The 25,452-nt window shown below is 37.9% G+C and overlaps 2 protein-coding genes across 4 annotated transcripts in view; one reads left to right on the top strand and one right to left on the bottom strand.

Moving 5' to 3' along the window:
• The window catches only part of RXFP1 (relaxin family peptide receptor 1), a 101,700-nt gene extending 88,773 nt beyond the window's left edge, over window positions 1-12,927 (top strand). For 2 of the 3 annotated variants that reach the window (XM_056119014.1, XM_056119016.1), the window contains 7 exons: window positions 1,235-1,306; window positions 2,314-2,385; window positions 3,872-3,943; window positions 6,606-6,835; window positions 9,063-9,473; window positions 10,190-10,408; window positions 12,349-12,926. In XM_056119014.1, the coding sequence (XP_055974989.1) occupies window positions 1,235-1,306; window positions 2,314-2,385; window positions 3,872-3,943; window positions 6,606-6,835; window positions 9,063-9,473; window positions 10,190-10,408; window positions 12,349-12,650 (1,378 nt within the window). In that variant the 3' untranslated portion in view covers window positions 12,651-12,926. Of the gene's footprint in view, window positions 1-1,234; window positions 1,307-2,313; window positions 2,386-3,871; window positions 3,944-6,605; window positions 6,836-9,062; window positions 9,474-10,189; window positions 10,409-12,348 lie in introns of all 3 variants that reach the window. The other variant, XM_056119015.1, reaches the window with a different exon arrangement.
• Window positions 12,928-19,591: 6,664 nt separating this feature from the next.
• On the bottom strand, window positions 19,592-25,342 carry CUNH4orf46 (chromosome unknown C4orf46 homolog). The gene is made up of 2 exons (XM_056119019.1): window positions 25,065-25,342; window positions 19,592-21,328 (listed from the first exon to the last, which is right to left on the bottom strand). The coding sequence occupies exons 1-2, from the start codon at window positions 25,254-25,256 to the stop codon at window positions 21,173-21,175; spliced, it is 348 nt and encodes a 115-aa protein (XP_055974994.1). The 5' UTR covers window positions 25,257-25,342; the 3' UTR covers window positions 19,592-21,172.
• Between the last annotated feature and the right edge of the window lie 110 nt (window positions 25,343-25,452).

Below are 25,452 nucleotides of genomic sequence, written 5' to 3'. Positions count from 1 at the left end.
ATTTGATATCTGGAAATTCAATATCCTAGTGAATAGTTGTACTTTAAGTATGTTTCTATATCACCTTCTGAAGATGACCAATATACTTGACTTCCCATATTAGTAACTGGAACTGTGCCTCCAGTTGTACCTAAATATGAAGCACACATGTTAACACAGATTAGCTAATCAGTTAACACAGACTAACTGTGTTAATTAATTAATTAACACAGATTAACTCTATTAATCATCTTCTAGGTAAGAAGAATAGCTAGCCCAAGGCTAAGATGGCGGACATTCCAAAATCAACCAATATGGTTCTTATTCTTAAAGAGCTTGCACATCCTTCAAGATTGAAACATATATATGTACATATACATAAAACATTAATATTTTGTTATATGTGCTATATATGTTAAATGTTTTACATTTGCTATCATAAGTGAATGCAAGAAGTAAATAGGAAACAGAGAGACATCCTTATAGCGTCTAGTCACAGAGGGACAACATTTGAGTAAAATCTTAAAGGATTGATGGGAATTCATCAGGAGGACAGAAACTAGAGGTTATCAAGGTAGAAGGAAAAACCAAAGCAAAGAGGTTAGAATACAGAAATACTTTCAGGCCAGGGTGAAAGTTATTTTGAAAGTGTAGGAAAAGGTAAGAAACGAAGCATGAAAGATAGGCACCTGCCACAAGCTAACACAAGAGCTGCTGTCATGAAAAGCATTATAACTAAGCTCCAAGGTCATACCATGTTAGGCAGACCAACTTAAGGTAATATCACACTGTCCTGCCCCAGGAATGGATAAGATAGTATTTTTCATCTATGAAAGAAAGCTGCAGCTGAAAGAATTCCTTCCACTTGATAGTCCTAATAAATCCAAGCAAAGAAAGCTTTAAAGTTCCAAGTCATGTTCCTATTCTATCAGAAAAAAAGAAACGTAGAAAGGGAAAAGACAAGGGGGGTGGATATTTGGGGAAGCACGAAAGGCCATATCACATATATTGCTTGAAATCAAACACTGGGCAAATTTGAACCATATTAAATACAACCAAGTATTTGCCTTTAAGGGAGAGATGAAATACAATAAAATACTTTTTCCCATTACTATTCCTTTTTAAAATTCTGATTTTGGATAGTTTCTGTAATTTATCAACATCACTGTTTAAATGTTGAATAATGGTTTCCAAATGAATTGCACAACAAAGATTTAAATCTTGAAAAATGACATGTTTGTAATTATTTCCCTAGGGACTTGGGAAATAATAAGATTGAAAATCTTCCACCATATGTATTTAAGAATTTGAAGGAACTCTCGCAATTGTAAGACTGCTATTAATTCTGTCATTTCTCTTTTATTTCATATTTTAAATTGTAATTAACTGATTCAATGTAAAGTTAGAGTTTTATATATATATATTTTAGGTCTATAGTTCAGTGGCATTAAGTGACATATTTTCATTATTGTGCAGTCATCATCACTGTCCATCTCCAAAACGTTTTTCTCTTCCTAAATTGAAGTTGCGTATCTGTGACTCTCCATCAGCTCAACCACACTGGCATCTCCCACTCTGTGTTTAAGACTTTGACTACAGTAGGTGTCTGTCCAATACAGACAGAAGCATATGATATTTGTTCTTTATGACAAGCGAATTTCATTTCACATACTGTCTTAAAGGTCCATAAAGGAGTGAAGCACATCGTAATATCTTGTTCCTTTATAAGACTGAATAATAATGATTGTATCATATGCCATATCATGTTTACCATACATTCAACCCTCTGTGGACCCTTGATTGCTTCCGTCTTTTAGCTATTTTGAGTAATGCTGCTAGGAACATGTGTAAATATCTATTTAGAGCTTTGTTTTCAATTCTTTGGAGTGTATAGCTCCAGAGATATAATTGCTAACCCATATAATTCTACTTTTAATTCCTTTAGAAAATACCGCACTGTTATCTTTGGTGGCTAGATAAAATTTCAGTACCCATAATGAAGCAAGGGGCTCCAATTTCTCCGCATTCTCAACACTTGCTATTTTCTATTTATTTATAATAGGGACCTAATAAAGGTGAAATATTCTCTCATTATGACTTTGTTTTGCATTTCCCTATTTATTGATATTACTGAGAATGTTTTCAGGTGCTTGTTGATCACTTGTATGTCTTATTCAGAGAAAAAAATCTATTCAAGTTTTTTTGCTCAATTTTTACTTATGTGATTTATTGGTTTTGAGTCATAGGAATCGCTTTTCCACATTTAAGATAAAAGGCTTTCTCTTTACTGAAACAAATTTTAAAAATGACCTTTTACTGCCTTTTTTAAAACAGGAACCTTTCATATAACCCAATCCAGAACATTCAAGCAAGCCAATTTGATCATCTTGTCAAACTCAAGTCTCTGTAAGTATATACCAATGGGGACAGTTTTATAGTGAAATTATAGTTCTATAAATAAAATTTAAAGGGGCCAGAGAGATAGCATAGAGTGTAGTGTACTTGCCTTGCACAAACCAACCCGGGTTGATCCCTGACATCCAAGCCAAGTCAGGAGTAATACTTGAGCCCAGACCAGGAGTAAGCCATGAGCACCACCACTGTGGCGCAAGAACAAACAAAAAAAGGTTTAAATACATTTTTATATTAGAAACTTTATTCCCAGGAAATTAAACTCCACAAATTTCTGTTTGTTAGAAAAATAGCTATTAGGTTTCTCATATAATTATAAATTTAATAGTAGGTAATGATAAATCATTTTATATTTTTCTATAATAACCAGGAAGCTGCACTGAATTGTTTGCCTTGGTCTACTTAAGGCATCCTTGTATAATCCTTCCTCAATTAGCGCAAGGACTCTAGGAATTTATTACAGCCATTCTTATTTCAAGATGGAATATTCTCGATTATATAAATCCTTACTTGGCCCCACACACAGAAAGTAAATTTACGGTCTAATTATTGACTTTAAAAGACAAAGCTACATTTAGTTTGATAATTCCCTAAGACCAGAGAGAGGACTCAAAAGACTGGAGTTCACATCCTGTGTGTAGCGACTTGGGTTCTACCCCCAAAGTTGCATGGTCCCCCAGATCACCTCTGGTGTGACCCCTCAAAATAGAAAAAAATTCCCTCAAAACAACCCTAATATGAAACATTGCTTGAAATTAATTACAGGGGTCCAAGAGAGTATGGGGGTTAAGGTGTGTGCCTAGAGTTAGATTTTATTTTTCATGTTTAATTTTTTTGGTGGGATAACACAGTGAGAGGACCATAGTCCATTGAGCTGCCTCTCCAGCCCCAAGGTGTTTGCCTAGCATTCAGCTCACCCTGGCATGGTTCCCATAAGCCCAGAACATAAACCCCAGAACATCTCTGATACAGCCTTAAGGCCCCCCCACCCCAGCCTCTCTGAGCTCTAGTAATCCTTTGCACCACAGGGCTCAAATAGCACCACATCCTCAAGTGCTCATTTTACCATAGGCCTGGTTGAACAATAATCACCAGGAGGGATGTCCAGAGTTCTTAGGCACTGTGTGGGAAACAATCCCCAAATAATAAAATTTTTACATAAATTTCAAAAACATATAATTTCTCTGTTATTGCTACGTTGTCTAAAAGATAGTACTTGCTCATTTAGTGCACCTACATTTATTGATTGGTTATTATAACAAAAGCATCGTGACATAGTCGCTGAAGACACATAGTAATCAATTAAGGGAAATATATGTGTATAAGATAATCAAAAAGGAGTTATGGAATAACATAGGGCAGGGGAGTATGTATGTTTGGTACAGAATAAGTGCTAACTGAAAGAATTTGATTAAATTGTCTTTCATAAAAGTCTCTTGCATAATACATGTTCTTTTGATAATTGATGTTTTATTTTTAGCAGCCTAGAAGGAATTGAAATTCCAAATATCCAACAAAGGATGTTTAAACCTCTTATGAATCTCTCTCATATGTAAGCACATTTTTCTTGCTCTTCACTTTGATTTTAATCTTTTGTTTCCACATGTATTGTGCTAATACATCCATACTCAATATATTCAATCTATTAAATGTATTGATAGTCTTTATTTTATACTTTACTATTTAGTACTTTATGATGATTAAATTGCCTAAACAATAATTCATTCAAGGTATTCGTGTTTGATAAAATCAAAAATGATGTTTTGAATGTCAGAGAACATGAATATGAAGGTACATACTCAGTGTTAAAGTTCTCAGTTCTAATATCATGCATAGAAATGGATGTTGGAAAGAAAGATGGCGGCCGCACGGGAGCCTTGTGGAAAGCGGGTTTGAGCCGGGCTCGGGGAAGCGGCGGGGACCTCATGGGAAGGGGGGCTTTGTGGGCCGTCCCCCACGCCCCACCGAGGTCGCCAGCTGCCCCCCACGAGCGGCTCTCCGGCACGGCCACGACTCCAGGGCACAGAAATCAATCTCTTAACTAGCTAACTTTTAATAGAAATTCTTCCAGGGTCAATAAGTAAAATAGCAGAAATTCAATAATAAGTAAATAATAATTTACTTATTATTATAAGTAAATTATAATAAGAAATAATAAGAAATTCAATAATAAGTAAAATAGCAGACATCATTTTATTCTTAAACCAAGTTGTAGAAAGCAAATCATTTCACAACGCTGTTTCAGCATGTCTGATTGGGGGGGGGGGGTGGGTCGTAAACTCTAAACAATAATTGTGCATCTTCTATCGAAATAATCTATCTAGTCAAAGTAGATAGAGTATTAACTAGAACTCATCTGCCTCATAAGAATTGGGAGGGGTGGGAGGTGGGGGTCTATTGGGGTTCGGGGTTAAAAATGAGTATTGGTAAAGGGAAATGTGTTCGGTATCTACATGACTGAGACCTAAACCCGAAAGCTCTGTAACTTTTCCCACAGTGATTCAATAAATAAATAAATTATAAAAAAAAAAAAAAAAAGAAAAAGAAAAAAAAAAAAAAAGAAATGGATGTTTGCTAAATGAGTTAGCAATTTGTACAGACAATACAAGTGTTTCCAGATGAAGTAGTAATTAACATAAGTGATATAAAATTACAGATAATTTCCATAAAAAGAGGAATGCAGTGAAAATTACCCCCAACCCCCACTCAATATCCAAGCATAATTTGAGCAAGTCTGTATAGATGAAATGATAAACTGAAAAATGTTTTACTTTGTGTCCTATTTAACATTGAGCACATGCTTTAAAAACATTTGTTGTAATTGAAAAAAATCTTGTAGAAGGTATAAAATTATCTCCTGGCTCTGGTAGTTCTCAGTAATTCAACAGGTACCATATTAGCAATCTTGAACTTTGCAATCTCCTTGTATTTTAAGACTAACATAAGATTCTCTGTGATTTTTCTCCAGACATTCTGAGAGAGAATGATTACAAACATTTCGTTGATAATATACGTAAGGCACCCTCATTAAATTAAGCAAAGGGAATCTTACTGTAAAAAATATGAAACTCACAAAATCCAAAAAGAAAAACATTGAAGGTACAGACTCAGGGACCTAGGGAATCAAGACTACCAGTTAGTTAAATTGCTACCAAAATCTTATTAATTTGCAAAATCACGTACATTTTAAACAAAATTTAAATACTAATTTATTTGCTGAAAATTATCCTAGCCAATAACTTGTTCCTAAAGAGTCATCTACCCTGTACTATACTATGTCTGTCTTTTGACACTGGTTCAAGAATTGATCTTTGTTCCTCAGTAAATGGTGCTGGTTGTTGTAGTAGGAGGTGGAGGTACTTTTTTTTATCAATCTGGGAGGTTTCTCTACAAATGAAATAATTCACTCAAATATTTATTGAACACTGCTGAAATAAAACTTTCAAATACTAGAGACTGTGTGCTAAATTCAGTATAAGGGACAGATAACTTAACACGTAATTATAGATTACATTAAAAAGTTCTAGGGCAAAGTAGGTGGGGCTGTAACTCATTGGTAGAGCACTTGCCTTGCCTGTATAACACCCTGGGTTCAATTCCTGGCACTATAGAATAAATTAAATTTCAAACAATTTTTATAGTAGAAAACACGTGGAAATACAGAAGAGGAAGAACTTGCCTCTCTTCCCTTGATGGCAAAAAATGCAAGAAAAAAACCCTTTCAGGGTCTGAAGGGATAGTACAGGAGACAAGGCACTTTACCTTGAAATCATTCCCTGTTCTACCTCCAGCACTATATATAGTCCTTCAAGCACTGCCAGGTGTAAACTTCCGACAGATCTGGTTATGGCCCCAAAAAAGCATTAGTTGCAGTGACAATAGGACCCATGTAACAGAATCATTACATGAAACACTAGAAACCCAGTTTCCTTGGACAGTTTAATTCTGTTGATCATATGCTAACAGTTTAAGACACATTTAACACCGACATATTATGTGTGCTAATCTGCTATCCTCACCCACACATTCTCTTATAGTGAAATCAATTTTATGAGAATTAAGCATAACTTTAAAACTTCAGTACCCCTAATGTTTTATATTCCTCTTTGTCTCATAATAAGACATGTTCTTGTTGCTGAGAAAATATAAAAAATAAATATTAATAGTGACTTAGAATTTAATTTAAAATATTTTTCCTTCTCTTTGTACAACAGATATTTTAAGAAATTCCAGTACTGTGGGTATGCACCACATGTTCGAAGCTGTAAGCCAAATACTGATGGAATCTCCTCTCTAGAGAATCTCTTGGCAAGCATTATTCAGAGAGTATTTGTCTGGGTTGTATCTGCAATAACGTGTTTTGGAAACATTTTTGTCATTTGTATGCGACCTTATATCAGATCTGAGAACAAGCTGCATGCAATGTCAATCATTTCTCTCTGCTGTGAGTATCTCTGATTGGAGAGGCATTATTGTTTTAATATATATAATATTACTGCTGTCAGAAAATAAGGAAACAGGAGCCAAAGTGATAGTACAGTGGGTAAAGTTTTTGCATTGTACATGGCCGACCTGGGTTCAATCTCTGGCACCCCATAGGGTTCCTGAGCACCACCAAGAGTGATCCCTGAGCACAGAGCCAGGAGTAAACCCTGAGCACAAAGAAGTAAGAAGGAGGAAAAAGAATAAGAAGGAGAAGGAGAGGGAGAAGGAGAAGAAGAAGGAGAAGAAGAAGAAGAAGAAGAAGAAGGAGAAGGAGAAGGAGAAGGAGAAGGAGAAGGAGAAGGAGAAGGAGAAGGAGAAGGAGAAGGAGAAGGAGAAGGAGAAGGAGAAGGAGAAGGAGAAGGAGAAGGAGAAGGAGAAGAAGAAGAAGAAGAAGAAGAAGAAGAAGAAGAAGAAGAAGAAGAAGAAGAAGAAGAAGAAGAAGAAGAAGAAAAGGAGGAGGAGGAGGAGAAAAGGAGGAGGAGGAGGAGAGGGAGGAGGAGGAGGAGGGAGAGGAGAAGGAGGAGGACGAGGACGAGGAGGAGGAGGAGGCAGAGAGGTAGAAGAGGAAGAAGAGGAGAATCATGAGAATTTTTTTAACTTTCTCCTTTAAATTGTTGATGTGAATTCTACAAAAAAAAAAAAGCAAGAAACCATGACTAATGTGTTTCAAATGGCCTGTAATTTTTCCATATTCCCTCAAGCAAGCCTCAATCAACACAATGTTCTGCTGTTTCATGTGTTCTGTTTGATGTCATTTCTCCCTTTTGTAAACTAAATTTTCGTTACAAGTTATCCAAGAAACAAAACTCAGATATTGTCTTTTATATGGATATCTGCACATTTTTGAGTACTCTCAATTTACTTGATGAAGACTAACACACTCTCCTTAAATGCTGTGACCAGCACTGTACAATCGTGTGACTAACACACTCTCCTTAAACGCTGGACACAGCATTTAAGGAGAGTGTGTTAGTCACACGATTGTACAGTGACATGATTTTAGGAACTTTGTGTAAAATGCTTATAAAATTAAAAAAAAAATCTCACTCACTTTCTGATACTTGCTTTGAAAGTAAAAATGTATCAAAGGCAGAGTATCTAGCTCAATAGATAGATGCTTGTCTGGCATGAGTTATGCCCTGGCTTCAATTCAGTCATGGCATGATCCCCCAAGCATTGCTGGGAGTGACCCTAATTACTAAGCTAGGAATATCCCTTGACCACCATGGGGTGTGGTTCAAAAACAAACCGTAAATTCAAAAAAGTAAGTGCACCAAGCATAAAGTAATGTATAATCTTGACAACTAGTTTGGGGATGGATGATCATAAAAAAGGATAAAGAAGATGTAAAAATGAGAAGATGAGAGAAGAGGTTTGCTTAGAACAGATTGGAGGAAATAATTGTAGCCATCCTAAATTGTACTGACAGCATAGTACTTCACAACTATTCCTATATTCTAGGCTACAGACATCAACGTTAATAATCATTACTTCACTATAAAACTTTTGAATTACTTTCTCTAAGATTTTAAATAATATCCTTACTTGTTGAGCTAAAAGACGTTCAATGGATAATCTGAAATAAATAACATCCCCATCTTGGCGTTCAATGGAATCACATTTTTTGTTTATTTATTCAAAACTTCTAGTAGACTCCCTATCTGACTGTTTCCATATATTAGATGGAAAAAGAGAAACAATTATTATGTAACTGACTATGAATGGTACTATAGGAGTGTTTATCAAGGAAAGTTGATAAAGGGGTGCTTTCTCATAAATAAATGTTCAAAATGAAAATTGTCCAACCCAAATACAGAAGAAACATTTTTTATACTACTATGGGCTGGAGCGATAGCACAGCAGGTACGGCGTTTATTGTTGATGTGAATTCATGCGGCCAACCCAGGTTCGATTCCTCCGTCCCTCTTGAAGAACCCAGCAAGCTACTGACAGTATCCCGCCCACACCGCATAGCCTGGCAAGATCCCAGTGGCTATTCAATATGCCAAAAACAGTAACAAGAAGTCTCACAGTGGAGACGTGACTGGTACCCACTCAAGCAAATCGATGAACAACAGGAGGACAGTGCTGTAGTGCTTATATTACTATAGTAGTAATATTACTACCAATTATTCTATCAGATCTATTTAGTTCTCTAAATCTGTGAAATTTACTTATCTTTCTAGGTGCCGATTGCCTAATGGGAATATATTTATTTGTGATCGGTGCTTTTGACCTGAAGTTTCGTGGAGAATACAATAAGCATGCACAGATCTGGATGGAGAGCATCCATTGTCAGCTTGTGGGATCTTTGGCCATTCTCTCCACCGAAGTATCAGTGCTACTTTTAACATTTCTGACACTGGAAAAATACATCTGCATTGTCTATCCTTTCAGATATTTAAGACCTGGGAAATGCAGAACAATTACAGTTCTGGTTCTTATTTGGATTACTGGCTTTATAGTGGCTTTTATTCCGTTCAGCAGTAAGGAATTTTTCAAAAACTACTATGGCACCAATGGAGTATGTTTCCCTCTTCATTCAGAAGATGCAGAAAGCATTGGGGCCCAGATTTATTCAGTAGCCATTTTTCTTGGTAAGAAACTATTTATTCATCCTTTCATTCCAGTATTAGAATAAATCACAGCATGAATTAAACTATGTCTTCTAATGTTGTCAGATTTTTATCTCAACTATTCTAATCTGTTTTGCTCAATGATACTGGGGTGGATTCTCTTAGAATCCCTAAGAAAGATTTGCTTTTCTAAACTTCCCCTTTATCACATTCATTCCAACCTGATACAATTCAATAAGAAAGAAGATACTACACACTTGTGTCTCATGCAGTTATCCTAATTATGCTTAATCAAATATGTTTTAACAGTTGCCTCAAACAAACTCAAATGAGCCACATGTAAGTCTTTGAGTTAAGAGTAGACACACAAGTGTTTTTCTTTAAAAATATTCCCAGAGATAAGGCAAAATAATTGAATTATTAAAAAAAACTCAAGAACAAACTTAACAGGCCTAGGATAGTCAATTAATCACAATAATTTTAATTTAGTTTTAATATCCACTTCTTTATAATTTCATTTTAATTCATCATTTAAAATCAAACATTTCCTCATTCTTCATTCAACAATATTTCAAAATTTAAAATTTCGTTGACTTTTGGGTAACTCTCGTGAAGAACAAAATTCAAATTTTGTTTCCTTTGTGTCTTTTCCTTAATAGTGGGCAGTCAAGAATGTGTTGTGTTTGTCTTTAAAGAATGTTCATATACATAAATAATCACATTTGTGTCCCGCATAGGTATTAACTTGGCAGCATTTATCATCATAGTTTTTTCCTACGGAAGCATGTTTTACAGCATTCATCAAAGTGCTATAACAGCAACTGAAATACGGAATCAAGTTAAAAAAGAGATGATCCTTGCCAAACGATTTTTCTTTATTGTATTAACTGACGCATTATGCTGGATACCCATTTTCGTACTGAAGTTTCTTTCATTGCTTCAGGTAGAAATACCAGGTATAAACTTTTTTTCTCACTGTCATTAAGGAATAATATATCTACTTCTGCCATGTTGCTTTAAAAAATAAAATTAAGAGCCTGAAGGATTACTTGTTTCAAGAACTGTAAATCAGAATTATATGTACTTCAGGCTCTATTCATCAATAGAATGTTCGCAAGGAGGAAACTGGTCAGCTCTTTTTATAAATATAACACCGGAACAAAAATAAAAAGACATAAATAGACTGACGTGTTGACATTCAGAAAGGAAAAGAAGTCAAAATCACATTCAAATGTAATTCCTTTGCTTTTCTAATGTATAAGAAAATTTTTTTCCTGGAGTCTATGGCAATTTGAGATAACATCCCTGCGTATGAGAGATGACAGACACAAACTGATACTTAAAATTAATGTACATCATACTCATTAAGGGAGCTACCATCAAAAGCATAAAATAATTATTTGAGACTGAACTTTATCAAATTGTAGAGAAATTGAAACATTTTGTGTATCGATTAAATTATAATAAAAATCTGGATGTCTGCTATCACTTTATATATTATAGTGATTTTTTGTTTTTGTTTTTGATTTTGTTTTTTGCAGTCCTAGGGATCAAACCCAGGACCTCACACATGCAAAGGAGGCACTTGACCCTGAATATTGTAATTTTTAAGATCTTGTAATTTTTAAGATCTCAGGTTATCCAGTGATATTTTAATTTAAAAGGATAGCTGATAAAAAACCTTAAATATTTATCTGTCAGTCTCTCACACCACCGGAGGCATAGGGCCAGGGGTAAGCCCTGAGTACTTCGGGGTGCAACCCAGCACTCCCATAATAAATGTTTTGTTGTTGCTTTGCTTTTTGGTTTTGGTCCACACTCAGCAATGCTCTTAGCTTACTCTGGGCTCTACACTCAGGGATCACTTCTCATGAGGACCGTATCTGGTGCTGGGAATCAAACCCAGTTCAGCTGTGTGCATATTCTACCCACTATGCAATCCCTCCAGCCCTCCAATACAAAAAGTTTAAGGTAAAGGTAAAGGCCCTCCCGTTGATCGTCGATTTGCTCGAGCGGGCCCCGTAACGTCTCCATTGGAGACTTTGTTGTTACTGTGTTTGGCATATCGAATACTCTCGGTAGCTTGCCGGGCTCTCCGAGAGGGGCGGAGGAATCGAACTCGGGTCGGCCATGTTGGCCGCTTGTAAGGCGAACGCCCTACCGCTGTGCAAAAAGTTTAGAAAAAAATTTAAATACTTTTCTATCTTTACATACAAGCAGTTGTAGTTTTGTACAAATACAAAAAATAGAAATATTTAAAGACAAGTCTATATATTCTGAGAAATACTAATATTCAATCTGATAATCAAAACAAAAAATTAGAACCATATCATAATAATATAGAGCCATTTATTGGGTAGAAATTAGGTAAAGGTAAAGGTAAAGGCCCTCCCGTTGATCGTCGATTTGCTCGAGCGGGCCCAGTAACGTCTCCATTGGAGACTTTGTTGTTACTGTGTCTGGCATATTGAATACTCTCGGTAGCTTGCCGGGCTCTCCGAGAGGGGCGGAGGAATCGAACTCGGGTCGGCCATGTTGGCCGCTTGTAAGGCGAACGCCCTACCCGCTGTGCTATCGCTCCAGGGTAGAAATTATTTACTACTAAACACTTAGGTAATAAATGTTTCTAAGGAAATACTTTTGTTGACATATTCAAGAAAAGTTTCTTGCCAAAGAAACTGTTCTGAGCTTTTGGTAGGCAGTACCACCATTGCCCTTAAACCCATTGCACTCTGGAAGCCATCCTAGAAACACATATAGACTTGATATTTAATTATGTCACATCAAAGTGAGAAAATAAAGAGTCAAAAGGTTCTAGGGGAGAAGATAGGAAAGTGAGTTTCTATAACTTGCAAATTACCCGTGAACATGAAAGTATTTCATGTTTCTCTTCCAGGTACCATCAACTCTTGGGTAGTGATTTTTATTCTGCCTATCAACAGTGCTCTGAACCCAATTCTCTATACTCTGACTACAAGACCATTCAAAGAAATGATCCATCAGTTTTGGTATAACTTCAGGCAACGAAGATCTGTTGACAGCAAAGGAAGTCAGAAAACGTATGCTCCGTCATATTTCTGGGTGGAAATGTGGCCACTGCAGGAGATGCCACCTGAGTTGATGAAGCCGGCTCTTTTCACAGACCCCAGTGAATTGTCCCTGATTTCTCAGTCAACTAGACTCAATTCCTATTCATAACTGCCTCTGGGAACCATTTCTTCCTAGAGAATACTGTGTTATGCTTGCTAATGGTGTTACTGTTATAAAATGAATACCACAAGATGAATAATTTATAAAAATGACTAAAATAAAGTAGCTTATAACATGAAATTATTTAGGAGGAATAAAAGTGGCTGATGCCCATATCGTGAGAAATAAATTATAATGATGTGTATATGCAAGTACATATTTTGCTTAGAAAACTTAGAAAAATGTCCTTAAATCTCACTATACTTTTACTAGGTCTATTTTGTGTCTATTGAGTGTCTATTTTGTGCACAGCATTTTGGTAAATTCCTAGAAGGAGACAGTACAAAGTGTTTTCAATTTGCAGTGCTAAGTTCTATTTAACAGTAACAAAATATATATAACATCCGATTGTAGCTCTTATCTTAAGGTAGGGTTTTGCATATTAGCAAATGTAAAAATAATAGAAATTTCCATACAGCTGTAGGGTTTTCAATGACTCAATATAATAGTATCATATATGTGATGCTGTTTTCAAAATACAGATATTCCTGAAAGCCAAAACAACACATTTATTTCTATTAAAAGAAGATGCTCTAGTGTAAATTTGAAACAGCACTACTCTGTCATTTTCTGCCTACTTGTCTCTTTTGCTTTAGACAAGCACCATCATATAAGATTGGAAAATTTTGAATGAATCAACTAGAATGAAATAGACATTCAAGTAAATGGAATAGAACTGAGAATCAAAAAATAAACCCTCATGTTTACATCACACTCATTTACTTTGTTGGTTTTCAAAAACACATAGAGAAAAAAGACTTTTGGGCAGATAATACTGAAACAACTGGAAATTCGCATGCAAAAGAATAAAGTTATAGCCCTCCCTTGTACGAGATATAGGAATTAGGTCAAAGTGAATCAAGAACTTAAATGTGAGACAAAACTAAGATTAAAAGTAAATTTTTATAGGTAAAGTTTGAAAACTCTTAGAAATAACAACACTATGAACAACAAAAAGTAATTGAATTTCACCTAAAATATTTAAATATGTTTATCAGAAGGGTTTTTTTGTCATTTTGTTTTAAATTTATTTTTTATTGAGGTAGCATTGACTCAAAACGTGCAAGTGTTTATGCTTTAGGGTGTAATGTTATCATACCATATTCAAACCTGATGTATCTGTATTCCTCCACCACAGTCCACTGGACCCTTTTTAGCTGCCCCATGCCACTCCTTGGTAACCTCAATTCTGTGATCAGAATCTTGTTTTCACTGGACTCTTTTTCACTCTTCCAAGAGTGTTATTTTTTTTAAAAGTGAAAACACAACCCATAAAATGCGCTAAACTATCTGCCAGTCGTGTATCTTAGAAGAAAATCTATGGATAACATTACAGGGCTGGAGCGATAGCACAGCGGGTAGGGCGTTTGCCTAACAAGCGGCCAACATGGCCGACCCGAGTTCGATTCCTCCGCCCCTCTCGGAGAGCCTGGCAAGCTACCGAGAGTATTCGATATGCCAGACACAGTAACAACAAAGTCTCCAATGGAGACGTTACTGGGCCCGCTCGAGCAAATCGACGATCAACGGGAGGGCCTTTACCTTTACCTTTACAGACTTAATAGTTGTCGTAAATAAAGAACTCCAATTGCACAACAACTGTCACTGTCACTGTCCTCCCGTTGTTCATCGATTTGCTCCAGTGGGCCCAGTAATGTCTCCGTTGTGAGACTTGCTGTTACTGTGTTTGGCATATTGAATATGCCATGGGTAGCTTGCCAGGCTTTGCCATGAGGGCGAGATACTCTCGGTAGTTTGCCAGGCTCTCAGCGAGGGGTGGAGAAATCGAACCGGGCTCGGCCGAGCCAGCGGCGTGCAAGGCAAATGCCCTATCCGCTGTGCTATCGCTCCAGTCCTGCACAATAGCAAAAATTAAAATTAAAATAGCAATCCAATTTAAAATTGGGCCCAGGTCAGGGACCTAGGATAACACAGTGGGGTTGTGGATGGGGGGATGAGCCTGACTTGTAACTGCGTTTCCCAAGGACCAAGGCTAACAGCACTGCTGTTTGGGGTCCCCACCACCATGACAGATTCTGAACTCTGGCCCACCTGTAGGAAACACAGTTAACGTGTGGAAGCCCAAAGAGAATCACAACTAAAACCTATACAAAAGTGCATCCCCTTGGAACCACAGGAAGCCCTCCCCCATCAAGCATTCAATCACAGCCTGCACAAGCACCACCACAGAACTAAGTGTGACACGGTCTCCCACCCCATCTCACCACCATCTTCAGTATGTGTTTAGACACATGTGACCACCAGCAAGTACCCTGATTGACTATAAAAGCACCACAAACAAGCATGTGTGCAAATTCCAGTCACTGCAGTAACTGCAATGCAGGGAAAGGAAAGGAGAAGTCATAAATTATAGCTGAGAAAAGGCTTTGGACAGCTGTTTTTTTAAAAAAAGATACACAGATGAAGAGGCAAAATATCACAAAGCCCACAATGATAGTACTTCATGCCTACTAAGAGAGCTCTAATAATTTTTAAAAAAAGAAAACAAAAGTTGGTGAGGAATATATTTAAATCTTTCTACATGCTCGTGGGGATATAAAATGATAGAGTCACTGTAGAAATAGTTTGGTGATTTATCAAAAGTTTATCACAGACTAGTGATTTTGCCAACTGGTGATTTCACAGTACTGTGATATTGCTCACACAAAATAATTAGATGAACAAACTCGTAAAAACAAAAAATAGATTACTGGAGAGAAGAAGTTGGGAGGGAAAAGTCTCAAAGACAGTCTTCTCAGTGGGATAATAGTTCTGGAAAAGATTTGATGATTGACAAACAATTATGAGATTATTAAAAGTCATCAAACTGCAGACTCTTACTGTATATTTTTATAATTTAAACTCATTTAAGTTCTGTTTTTATTGACTTATCATGGATTTATATTATGGAATTTGGGTTTAGATTTACAGAAGTTCTATGCTTTTCTACCACCAAAAAAAGGCCTCTATCCATTCTTCCTATTACCCCTCCTCCTTTCCCTCCTGTAACCACCATGAATGAAACCATCCAGTAGTCTTTGACTTCCTTATTTCACTTAGCATAATCACCTAAAGATCAATCTGTTTGTCCAAAAGACATCATGTCATCTTGTTTAGTGTCAAAGCAGTATTCCATTACATACATATACTGCATCTGTTGCATTCATATGTCCATGAGCATTTAGGTTGATTTTAAGATTTTATGATTGTGAATAATTCTTCTATGAACATGAAGATGTGAGTATTAATAGTTTTCATAATCTTAAGATATGTCTGGGCTGGAGCGATAGCACAGCGGGTAGGGCATTTGTCTTGCATGCAGCCCACCCAGGTTCGATTCCTCTGTCCTTCTTGGAGAGCCTGGCAAGCTACCGAGAGTACCCTGCCTGCCTGGCAGAGCCTGGCAAGCTCCCCATGGCATATTCCATATGACAAAAACAGTAACAAAAAGTCTCACAATGGAGACGTTACTGGTGCCCACTCGAGCAAATCGATGAACAGGAGGAGAGTGCTACTCCAAGATATGTCTAAAATATATTGGGTAATATGAAAATAATGTTACTGGCACCCGCTCATGCAAATCGATGAACAAGGGGACAACAAGTGACAAGTGATTAAGTGATGAAAATAAAATGATAGGACTCTGTACTGTTTCCACAATTCCCTCATCTTCATTTGCCATTTATTTTCTCTTTTTGACACAGAAAAAAGAAACATATTCACCAGTGTGAAGTGATGTCACATTGGGGTTTTGATTTGCTTTTCCATAATAAATGATGTCACTTTTTCCTGTACCTATGGCCATGTCTACGGAAGCGTTGAGTTCTTTCAACTGTTTTTTAGCCAAACTACTTGCCTTTTTTGTTGTGTGTATTTATGTTAGGTATTAACTCCTTGCCAGGTGATGTGGTACTATCTTCTCCCAATAGCTGTGCTGAATGTTTGGCTTTGTGATAGCTTCTTTAGCTGTGCAAAAGCTCTATAACTATGGATGAGTCTACCTTAGTTCTTGCTTTTGTCTTCCTAGACAGTGGATTAAGTCTCCAAATGTATCTCTGATACTGAGATTCTGGAGTGTATCCAATTATCTTTTGTGTTTGTTATGGTTTCAAGTTTAATATCAAAGCTTTTAAAGCATTTTGTTAGTTTTGCATATAATGCGATTTTCCTGAAGACACTTTCTTTGTATGGTCTTCGCTCCTTTATTGTAGATTTGATCAGGGCTTCTGAAACATTTTCCACTGAGACCCCTTTGTTCCCAAAAAACATTTTGAAATGACCCAGGGTATATAAAATAAATATATAACAAATCAAACATTTACTGATACAAATTTTAGAAAAGAATTTCACATACACACCACACCTAATTGTGTGACTTCTCCCTCCTCCCCCAATATGGAGTCACAACCCGAAGTTTAAGCAGTTTTGGATTAGATGTCCACATATATGTGGATTTATTTCTAGACTCTTCCAAACCATTAGACTGTGTATTTTATTTCAATGTCATTTAATTATAGTGCTTTGTAATAATGTCCAGTTTCAACTTAGGGAATTGTCTTTTTTATTCTCTTCTCTCAGAATTGCTTTGGCTGAATCAGGAGCCTTGTTGATTATGTACATATTTTGGAATTGTTTCTATTTTTTTTGAAATTCTATATAGTTTGTCCCATTTTCAAAGAATAGGGAAACAGGAGTTACACTGTACCTATAGTTTTAGCTAATATGGCCTTTGAAGTTTTACACTTCCAACCAAGAAAAAAGGTAATTAATTTGCATGAAAGATGATAAATGGTTTTATTCTCTTACAACTATTTTTTTTTGCTGGAGCAATAGCACAGCGGGTAGGGCGTGCGCCTTACAAGCGGCCAACATGGCCGACCCGAGTTCGATTCCTCCGCCCCTCTCGGAGAGCCCGGCAAGCTACCGAGAGTATTCGATATGCCAGACACAGTAACAACAAAGTCTCCAATGGAGACGTTACTGGGCCCGCTCGAGCAAATCGACGATCAACGGGAGGGCCTTTACTTTACTTTACTTTACTTTACAACTATTTATTTCCTATAATTCATTTATTTATATATGTGCAGAAATGTAATAAGGGCTAGAGATAGTACAGCAAGTAGGGCATTTGCCTTGCACACGGCCAACCAGAATTCAATCCCTGGGATCCCGTATGGTTCCCCAAGCATGTCCTGAGTGCAGATGCAGGAACAACCCCTGAGAATTGCAAGGTATGATCCAAAATCCAACAGAAATGTAAAGACTTGTGTGTTGATTTTTGCAATCTGTCACTTTATTAAATGCATTGCTCAGTAGTTTTTTTCAGAGGAGTCAGGATTTTCTATATCAAATAACAGTTTTATTTTCCAATTCGGATCCATTTATTTCTTTTTGTTGCCTAATTGCTCCGATTAGAACATACAAAAATCTTATGTTGAATAATCATAGTGAGAGCGGACATTCTTGTCTTCTACAAGATCTCAAACATATCACCATTGAATATGTTGTGTATTTGTCATAATCTGACCCTTGTGTATTGAGGTATTGATGTATATCTCCCATGAATGTAATGGTATGTGATTTTTACCTAAAATAGCTAAAAGAAAAATATTCCTTAATTCCAGAATGTAAGTTCTGTATTTACATGTTTTAATCTAGAGATACAGTTGTGATTGACTTCTATTTATCTTGTTTGCACAACCAGCAAGTTCATAAAATGCTGACTAGTTATCCTTCTGATATCAAACTAAGCTACTTAAGTTTTCTGCCTTCATACTTTGAAAACTTTGAACAGGAATAAAATGTTTTCAGGTGTTTCAAACACACCAAAGTGAAACAAACATACTGGAATTTTTTAAAAAAATGTTTAAATATATAGTTGTATTGATTGTTTTGAAAGTAAATTACCTGAAAGTAAATTCTATCAAAAACATGTACTGCATTGAATCCTTTCTTTCCTCTCTTGGAATACTACATTTTACAAGAATGCAGTATACTTCCAACAAACTTATAATAATCAACTCTACAGTAATCATAGATGAGGGAGATAATACTTGTCTACAAAAAACATAACCCTACGAAAATGATTTGGCCTTCTGCTTCTCATTCCACGCTTCCATTCTTATAGCTCACCAAAGTCACTTCATTTGAATTTAATTTGGTAAGCAATTGATAATATGCCACATAAGTAGCTCCAGCTAACTTCCCTGGAGGGGCAAATGAAGCATTAAGTTAACTCAGACGTTTTACTGTTACAAATACAATTTGGATCACACTCCAGATCCAACACATTCCCTAAGTCAACCCAAAGCTATTTCTAAGTACAGGTAAAAAAGACCTCAATGTTTAAAAAACAATTTTAGGAGTTTCTAAGTCATTGTGTCAATAGATAAACTCATCCAAAGTAATTATTGACTTTAAAGATCAAGACAATGATAAAGCCGAAAATAAAGAAGAGGGACATATATCTGGAATCATCACGATCAATCATCAATCATCATATTTGCTTTTTTAAACAAGTAAACTAATTCAGAACAGTGACCTACACAGAGATGTTTCTTGTCTAAAGAATAAAATTTTCGCTATTTACTTCATTGTTTTAAACCTTTCTCTAAATCTATAAATTGTTACAATTTCCTTCACTTTCGTTGTTCCAGTAACTACATATAAAGCAATGATTCCCACATTTTTCACCTGTGGCTATGCTTTCCCCTGAACTGATAACTTCTACATACAATTGCCTACTAGATTCTCATTTATTAGAGATTCAGCACAGTGGAAATACATAGATTTTTTAAAAATCATTCATCTTTCAATGTTTGAAATATTTCAGTAAAAACATTTGAATAATAAATCCAAAGAAATAAAAATTATTTTTTTAAAAACAGGAATTTATTTTTTCTACATTTTAAAATATTACCATTTTTACAACACAAAAGTATTTTTTATAAAGAGATAAGCATTTCTTTGGTATAAGAGCACATTTTGTTTCTCTGTAACACGTTATTTTTCTACCACATATAATACAAGAATATGTTATTTTTGACTTTAAAAAATAGGGGCTGGGAAATAGCTCAAAGGACTGGAGTGTGTCTCTCCGGCATGGTATGGTCCCCCAGAGCTGTGGGGAGTAATAGCCCTTAGCACCACTAACCAAGGAACACCAAATCTCCAAACTGAGCACTCAAACTTCAGACCCATACAGTCTGGCTAAGTCCCCACCTCCAAGTCCTTACCCTGTAAAAAAAAACAATAAACAATCAAGAACTATGACCTAAACAAAGTATTTTTTCTTTGCCCATTCATCCTTTTCAGACCCATGTGGTAGGTTTTAGAATACAATCCTGGATATTATAGTATATATGCATACATATATTTATTTATATATATTCCATTACTACAAAGCATTAAGATACCAAACCAATGATACCCACAAGTTATTGAGAATTGATTTAACTCTTGAGGTATGACACAAACTATAAAAGACAGACTGGAGTGGGGAGGAAAGAGGGGAAGACAAAAGAAATATTAAGATACAGGGCATGCAAAATAGAAGCTTTTCATTAAAGTCAAACAATACAAAAACAATCACATCATTTAAATTCAAATGTATTTAAAAAAAGATAACTTGTTTTAGAATTACAAACAACATGCAAAGTTCAAAATAATATCAAGTGGTAATTTTAATAAAATACTTCAAGAAAATATAAAATAACAAACATAAGAAACATTATTTATAAAAACAACTAACAAAAAGTAAACAGGGGGAAACATGCATTCTTTTACAGATAGGATCTCACTTTTTGAAGTTTAAAAATTTTTCAGAAAACATCACAGAAGGGAAAAAAATTCTGTCTTAAAAAACCTACAATCAATTAGGGCAACCATTTTCCTTCAAGTCAAAGTGATTCCGATTCAAATAATTTTTTAGAAAAACTATTAACAATCTCCAAGCTAAAATCACAAAGGAAATAATAGGTTTTAATTGTTGTCAACTTTTATTCAGCAAACATTTCATAAATGTTGTATGACACAATTTTAGGGACAGGAAATCAGCACAATCATTGGTCCAAGTTCAAGAAGCTGGACCCAACAATGGTGAACCTTAAAGTTTCCTCCCTTGGTCAATAAAATAAACTCAGCCTTGAACTTTGCCATTTTTTGGCATCTTCTTGAAAAACGAGCACTGGTCTGCCTATTTTGCTACTGAAAGCATTATGGCACTATCAAGATTAGCTACTGTTGAAGTAACTTTCACAAAGGAGTCTATGGAAGTTTAAAAGAAATTGTGTAAAGATAAAAATGGGCCAATATAAAAAATAATATTTATATTCTTCTTTCACAAAAGTGAAGCAAACCAAAGAAGCATTTTCTTTCTGCATATACAGAACTGCTACAAAAGACTATCCTATAACATGGTGCGTGAGTGCAAATATCTTAAGTGAGGAAACAGGGTCTGTTCCACAGAGAAATCAGTTGTCAGGCTTCAAAGAATCATAGCCTTCTTTCAAAAGGTCCCGCCAGGTTTTAAGGAATCGTGCGTTTTCTGTACATTTGAAGGCAAGTGCGTCAACTTGAGCTGATACTGCAGATGTGGCCTCAACAAGCTTGGTTAACGAAAACGCTGCCTAAAACAAGAAAGAAAAAGTCAAGTAAAAAGGTTTGTTTACATTCTTTTGCCATTTGATAACTAGCAAATCAAATTAAGTTTAAAATAATTTTTAAATCTTAACAAACTGACAAAACTTTAGATATGCTTACAAAGCGAGAAAATGCAAACAGAATCGGAAATGAAAGCAGATACCAAATATCACAAAAGACTACAGAAGTCTACTGTGAAGAACTTAAATGTATTGGAAGAAATAGTTCAATCTTTAGATAAATACAACCTACCAATATTGAATCAGCTGGAATAAATACAACCTACCAATACTGAAACACAGCCTTTCAAAATATGAATCAGCTGATCACATCTGAAAATGAATACATAATCGAAAAACTTCCAAAAAGCAAGTCTTGAAGTAGCCTATCACTGAACTTCATGAAGTCAACTTATCCTGGATATCAAAAGCAGACAATGATGATACCAAAAAGAGAGAGAGAGAGAGAGAGAGAGAGAAAGAAAGAAAGAAAGAAAGAAAGAAAGAAAGAAAGAGAGAGAAGGAAAACTAAAGACCAATATCCCTGATCAAAACAGAACGTTCCTCAACAAACTTAAGGAATCAAATTCAACAATAATCAAAAGGACCGCATATCACCAAGTCATGACAGGTCTATACCTGGCACTTAGGGAAGTTCAACATATACAAATCAATAGCATATGCCCTACCAATAAAAGGAAAGAGCAAAATTTCCTAATATTAATAGATGTGCAGAAAGCATTTGATAAGATTCAGTGCCCGTGGATGATTCTTTAAAAATCTATAGCATGGAGGGTAGAAGGTACATAATCTCAACACAATTAAGGCCACTCACTATAAGCCCACAGTTAATATCATGCTCACTGGCAGAAAACTTTCGTCTTTTATTTTAAAACCAAGAATAAAACTGTTCACAATCACCACTTCTATTTAATTTAGCATTAGGACTCTTAAAAGAATTGAAAAATAAATAAAAGAAAATCTTTGTTAGAAAAGAGCAAAATTATTATTTGAAGGCAATCTATGTAGCATATCCAAAGAATTCTATTAAAAAGTCATGAGAAAGGAGCCAGTGAGACAGTCCAGCAGGCACTTCGCCTTGCACACAGTGGACTGGGCACAACATATGGCCCACAAGACCAACAGGAGTGATCCCTGAGCACAGAGGCAGGAGCAGGTTCTGAGCATTACCAGGTGTGATCCAAAAGACAAAACAAAAATCTAAGAAAAAGCAATATAAGAGAGTAACTGTTTTTTTTAAAAAATCAATAGACAAAAATCTACTGCATTTTCCTACCTAAAATAAGAAACTCTAGAACCAGAGAGATAGTACAAGGGGTAAGACATGCGGTGATTTGCATGCAGCCAGCCCTGGCCCAATCCAGGGCATCACCAGGGGGTACTCCTGAGCACTGAGCCAGGAAGAAAGCGCCCCCTGAGCTCCCTGGGTGTGGCCCACTCCATCCAAGGGAAATGAAAGCAATTAAAACACATGTTCCTGGGACTGGAGCTATAGCACAGCGGGTAGGGCGGTTACCTTGCACCCGGCCAATCAGGGTTCATTTCCCAGCATCCCATATGGTCCCCCCCAGCACTGCCAGGAGTAATTCCTGAGTGCAAAGCCAGGAGTAACCCCTGTGCATCGCCGGGTGTGGCCCAAAAAGAAAAAAAATTTTTAAAAAACTAGAAAAAAAACATGTTCTTAAGAAAGTCTTTAATATGAAGTAGGCTTTAAAGAAATACACCTCCTTGAGAGATAACAAGTATATATGAGAAAAAGACCAGATGGCTTTTATTGTTTTTACTACTACTGAAAATACAAGAGTCTTATTTAGGTCAACAAGTTGACTCGAACACCTTGGCACTAAGTACCAGAAGTATCTGAAGGACTTTACAATGAACTCTGATACTTGGGGAGTAAGAATACCATTCCACAAAGAAAGGAAAGAGAGAAAGAGAGAGAGAGAGAGAAAGATCTGCGAACACTTCAGACCGTGAAAATGTATAGAAAGAAAACAGAGCAAACAACATCAACCATATTAAAAACACACTTATTAACAAAATAGGAGATTAATACCCAAGAATAGCCGAGATCAGTACCAGGAAGATTACTCCATGGCTTAGAGGCCAGCCGGGCATTCTAGGGGAAAGGGCAGCTCAGATAGAGAAGGGAGCACCAAATAAAAGGTGTTGGGAGGATCCTCCCAGGATGGGAGAAGCATGCTGAAAGTAGACTATAGACCAAACATGATTGCCACCCATTGCCTCTTTTGCAAACCACAACACCGAATAAGAGAGAGAGAACAAAAGGGAATGCCCTGACACAGAGGTAAGGTGGGATGGGGGAGATGGGGGGGGGGGAGGGATACTGGGATCAGTGGTAGTGGGAAATGGGCACTGGTGGAGGGATGGGTATTTGATCATTGTATAATTGAAACCCAAGCACAAAAATTTGTAAGTCTACAACTATACCTCATGGTGTTTCACTAATAAAAATTTAAAAAAAAAAACTTATGCGCAGGGAAATACTTCTTAAACGAATGGTTTTTAAACAATGGTATAAAACTGGGATTCTTAGGTAACACATCTGGATTCCAGTGGGATTCAGTCAAAACACAGAGGCTGGATCAGCGCATTAGTCACTGTGTAAGAAAACAAAGTACCTGGGTTGGAGTGATAGCACAGCAGCGGTTGGGAATTTGCATCACTGGGTGTGAACCCCCCCCCAAAAAAAAAAAGAAAAAAGAAAGAAAACAAAGTACTCGGAGATGAAGGGCAGTTGGAGCGCTTACTCCACCGAGGTGGGGGGGGGAGCCCCAGGCTTCATCCCAAGCACAGCGCCCCGCACCCTACCCCACCCGCAACCCAGAGCCAAGGACACGGGAAGACCTGAGCATCTCTGGGTGCAGGAAGGGAGATTTCTGGGGTATTGGGATCCCTGAGATCATCCCCAACGTGCAAGGGGGAGGGCCTCCTCCAGTTTGGGGTGGGGAGGGAGCAGGAGGGATAAAGAGAGAGAGGGGAGGGGAGGGGAGAGAAAAGAGAAAGAAAAAGAGGAAGAGAGGAAAAGAGAAGTGGAGAGAAAGAGGGAGAGAGCAAGCAAGCGAGAAAGAAACAGGGGAAAGGAGAGAAGAGGGAGGTGGAGAGGAGAGAGAAAGAAGTAAGGCGAGAGAAGTGGAGAGGAAAAAATGGGAGGGAAGGAAGGGAAGAGGGAGAGAAGACAGAGAGGGAGGGAGAAAGAGGGAAGTAGAGAGAGAGAGCGAGAGAGCGAGAGCGAGCGAGCGAGCGAGAGAGAGAGAGCGCACAATACAGTTTACCCAGGAGCCGAGACTTGGCACGAACCATCAACTGGTTCTGGAGCCCGAACCTCTGCCCCGCCCACCCCCCCCCAAGCCGTGCGGGGCGCCCCCACCCCTACCCCATCCCCCACCCACCCGGCAGCGGGGCAGCCCGAGGCCGGCCGGGCGGACAATAGCGTTTGCAGCGGCTCGGGGCGGGCGGCCAAGTGGGGCAGAGGCTCCGAGTCGGGGCGGCCGGCACCAGCCCAGCCAGCGCGGGGGATGATCCCGGAAGGCGAGCACGGGGGAGGGGAGCCCCGCTCGGCCGCTCGTCCGTCCACACTAGGGCGGGCGGGAGCGCCAGGCCGGGGAGGGCCCCCCACCTCCCCTCCCCGCCCCCCACGGCCGGCCCCGAGAGACGGGCGGATGCGGTGGCGGCCACTCACGTCTCCGATCCGCATCTCCACTTCTTGCAGCGGGTCCAGCGCGCGGCCTGCGAGCCTGCTCGGCAGCGGCCAGTCCAAACTCCGGGGGACGCCGGGGGACGACCCCGCAGACGCGTCCGAAGACGACGGCGACGAGGGCGGCGAAGACGAAGGCGAAGCAGCCCGCAGCTCCTCGGGGTCGGGGTCGGCCATGGGGCGCCGTCGGGGCGGTGGGATCGCCTCCTCCGCCGCCGAACCGCCACCAACCGCCGTTCAACCGAGCGCGCCCAGCGCCCAGAGGCCCCGCCTCGGCCCTCTCCTTACCGCCGTCTCCCAGCCCGGGCCCAGACGCCCAGAGTTACTTTTTCTCGGGACCGACCAATCAGCTGTGGGTGAACTCAGCTCCCGC

This window comes from Sorex fumeus, unplaced genomic scaffold (assembly GCF_029834395.1).
Source record: "Sorex fumeus unplaced genomic scaffold, SorFum_2.1 ptg000039l, whole genome shotgun sequence".
NCBI classification, from domain to species: Eukaryota; Metazoa; Chordata; class Mammalia; order Eulipotyphla; family Soricidae; genus Sorex; species Sorex fumeus.
The sequence above is the reverse complement of the archived record's forward strand: the minus strand, read 5'-3'. Positions and strand labels throughout refer to the sequence as shown.

Coding starts and splice junctions, on each gene's coding strand:
- CUNH4orf46 (XM_056119019.1), bottom strand. CDS start 25,256: ATGGCCGACCCCGACCCCGAGGAGCTGCGGGCTGCTTCGCCTTCGTCT. Junction 21,329..25,064: donor TGGAGATGCGGATCGGAGAC/GTGAGTGGCCGC, acceptor TTCTTGTTTTAG/GCAGCGTTTTCGTTAACCAA.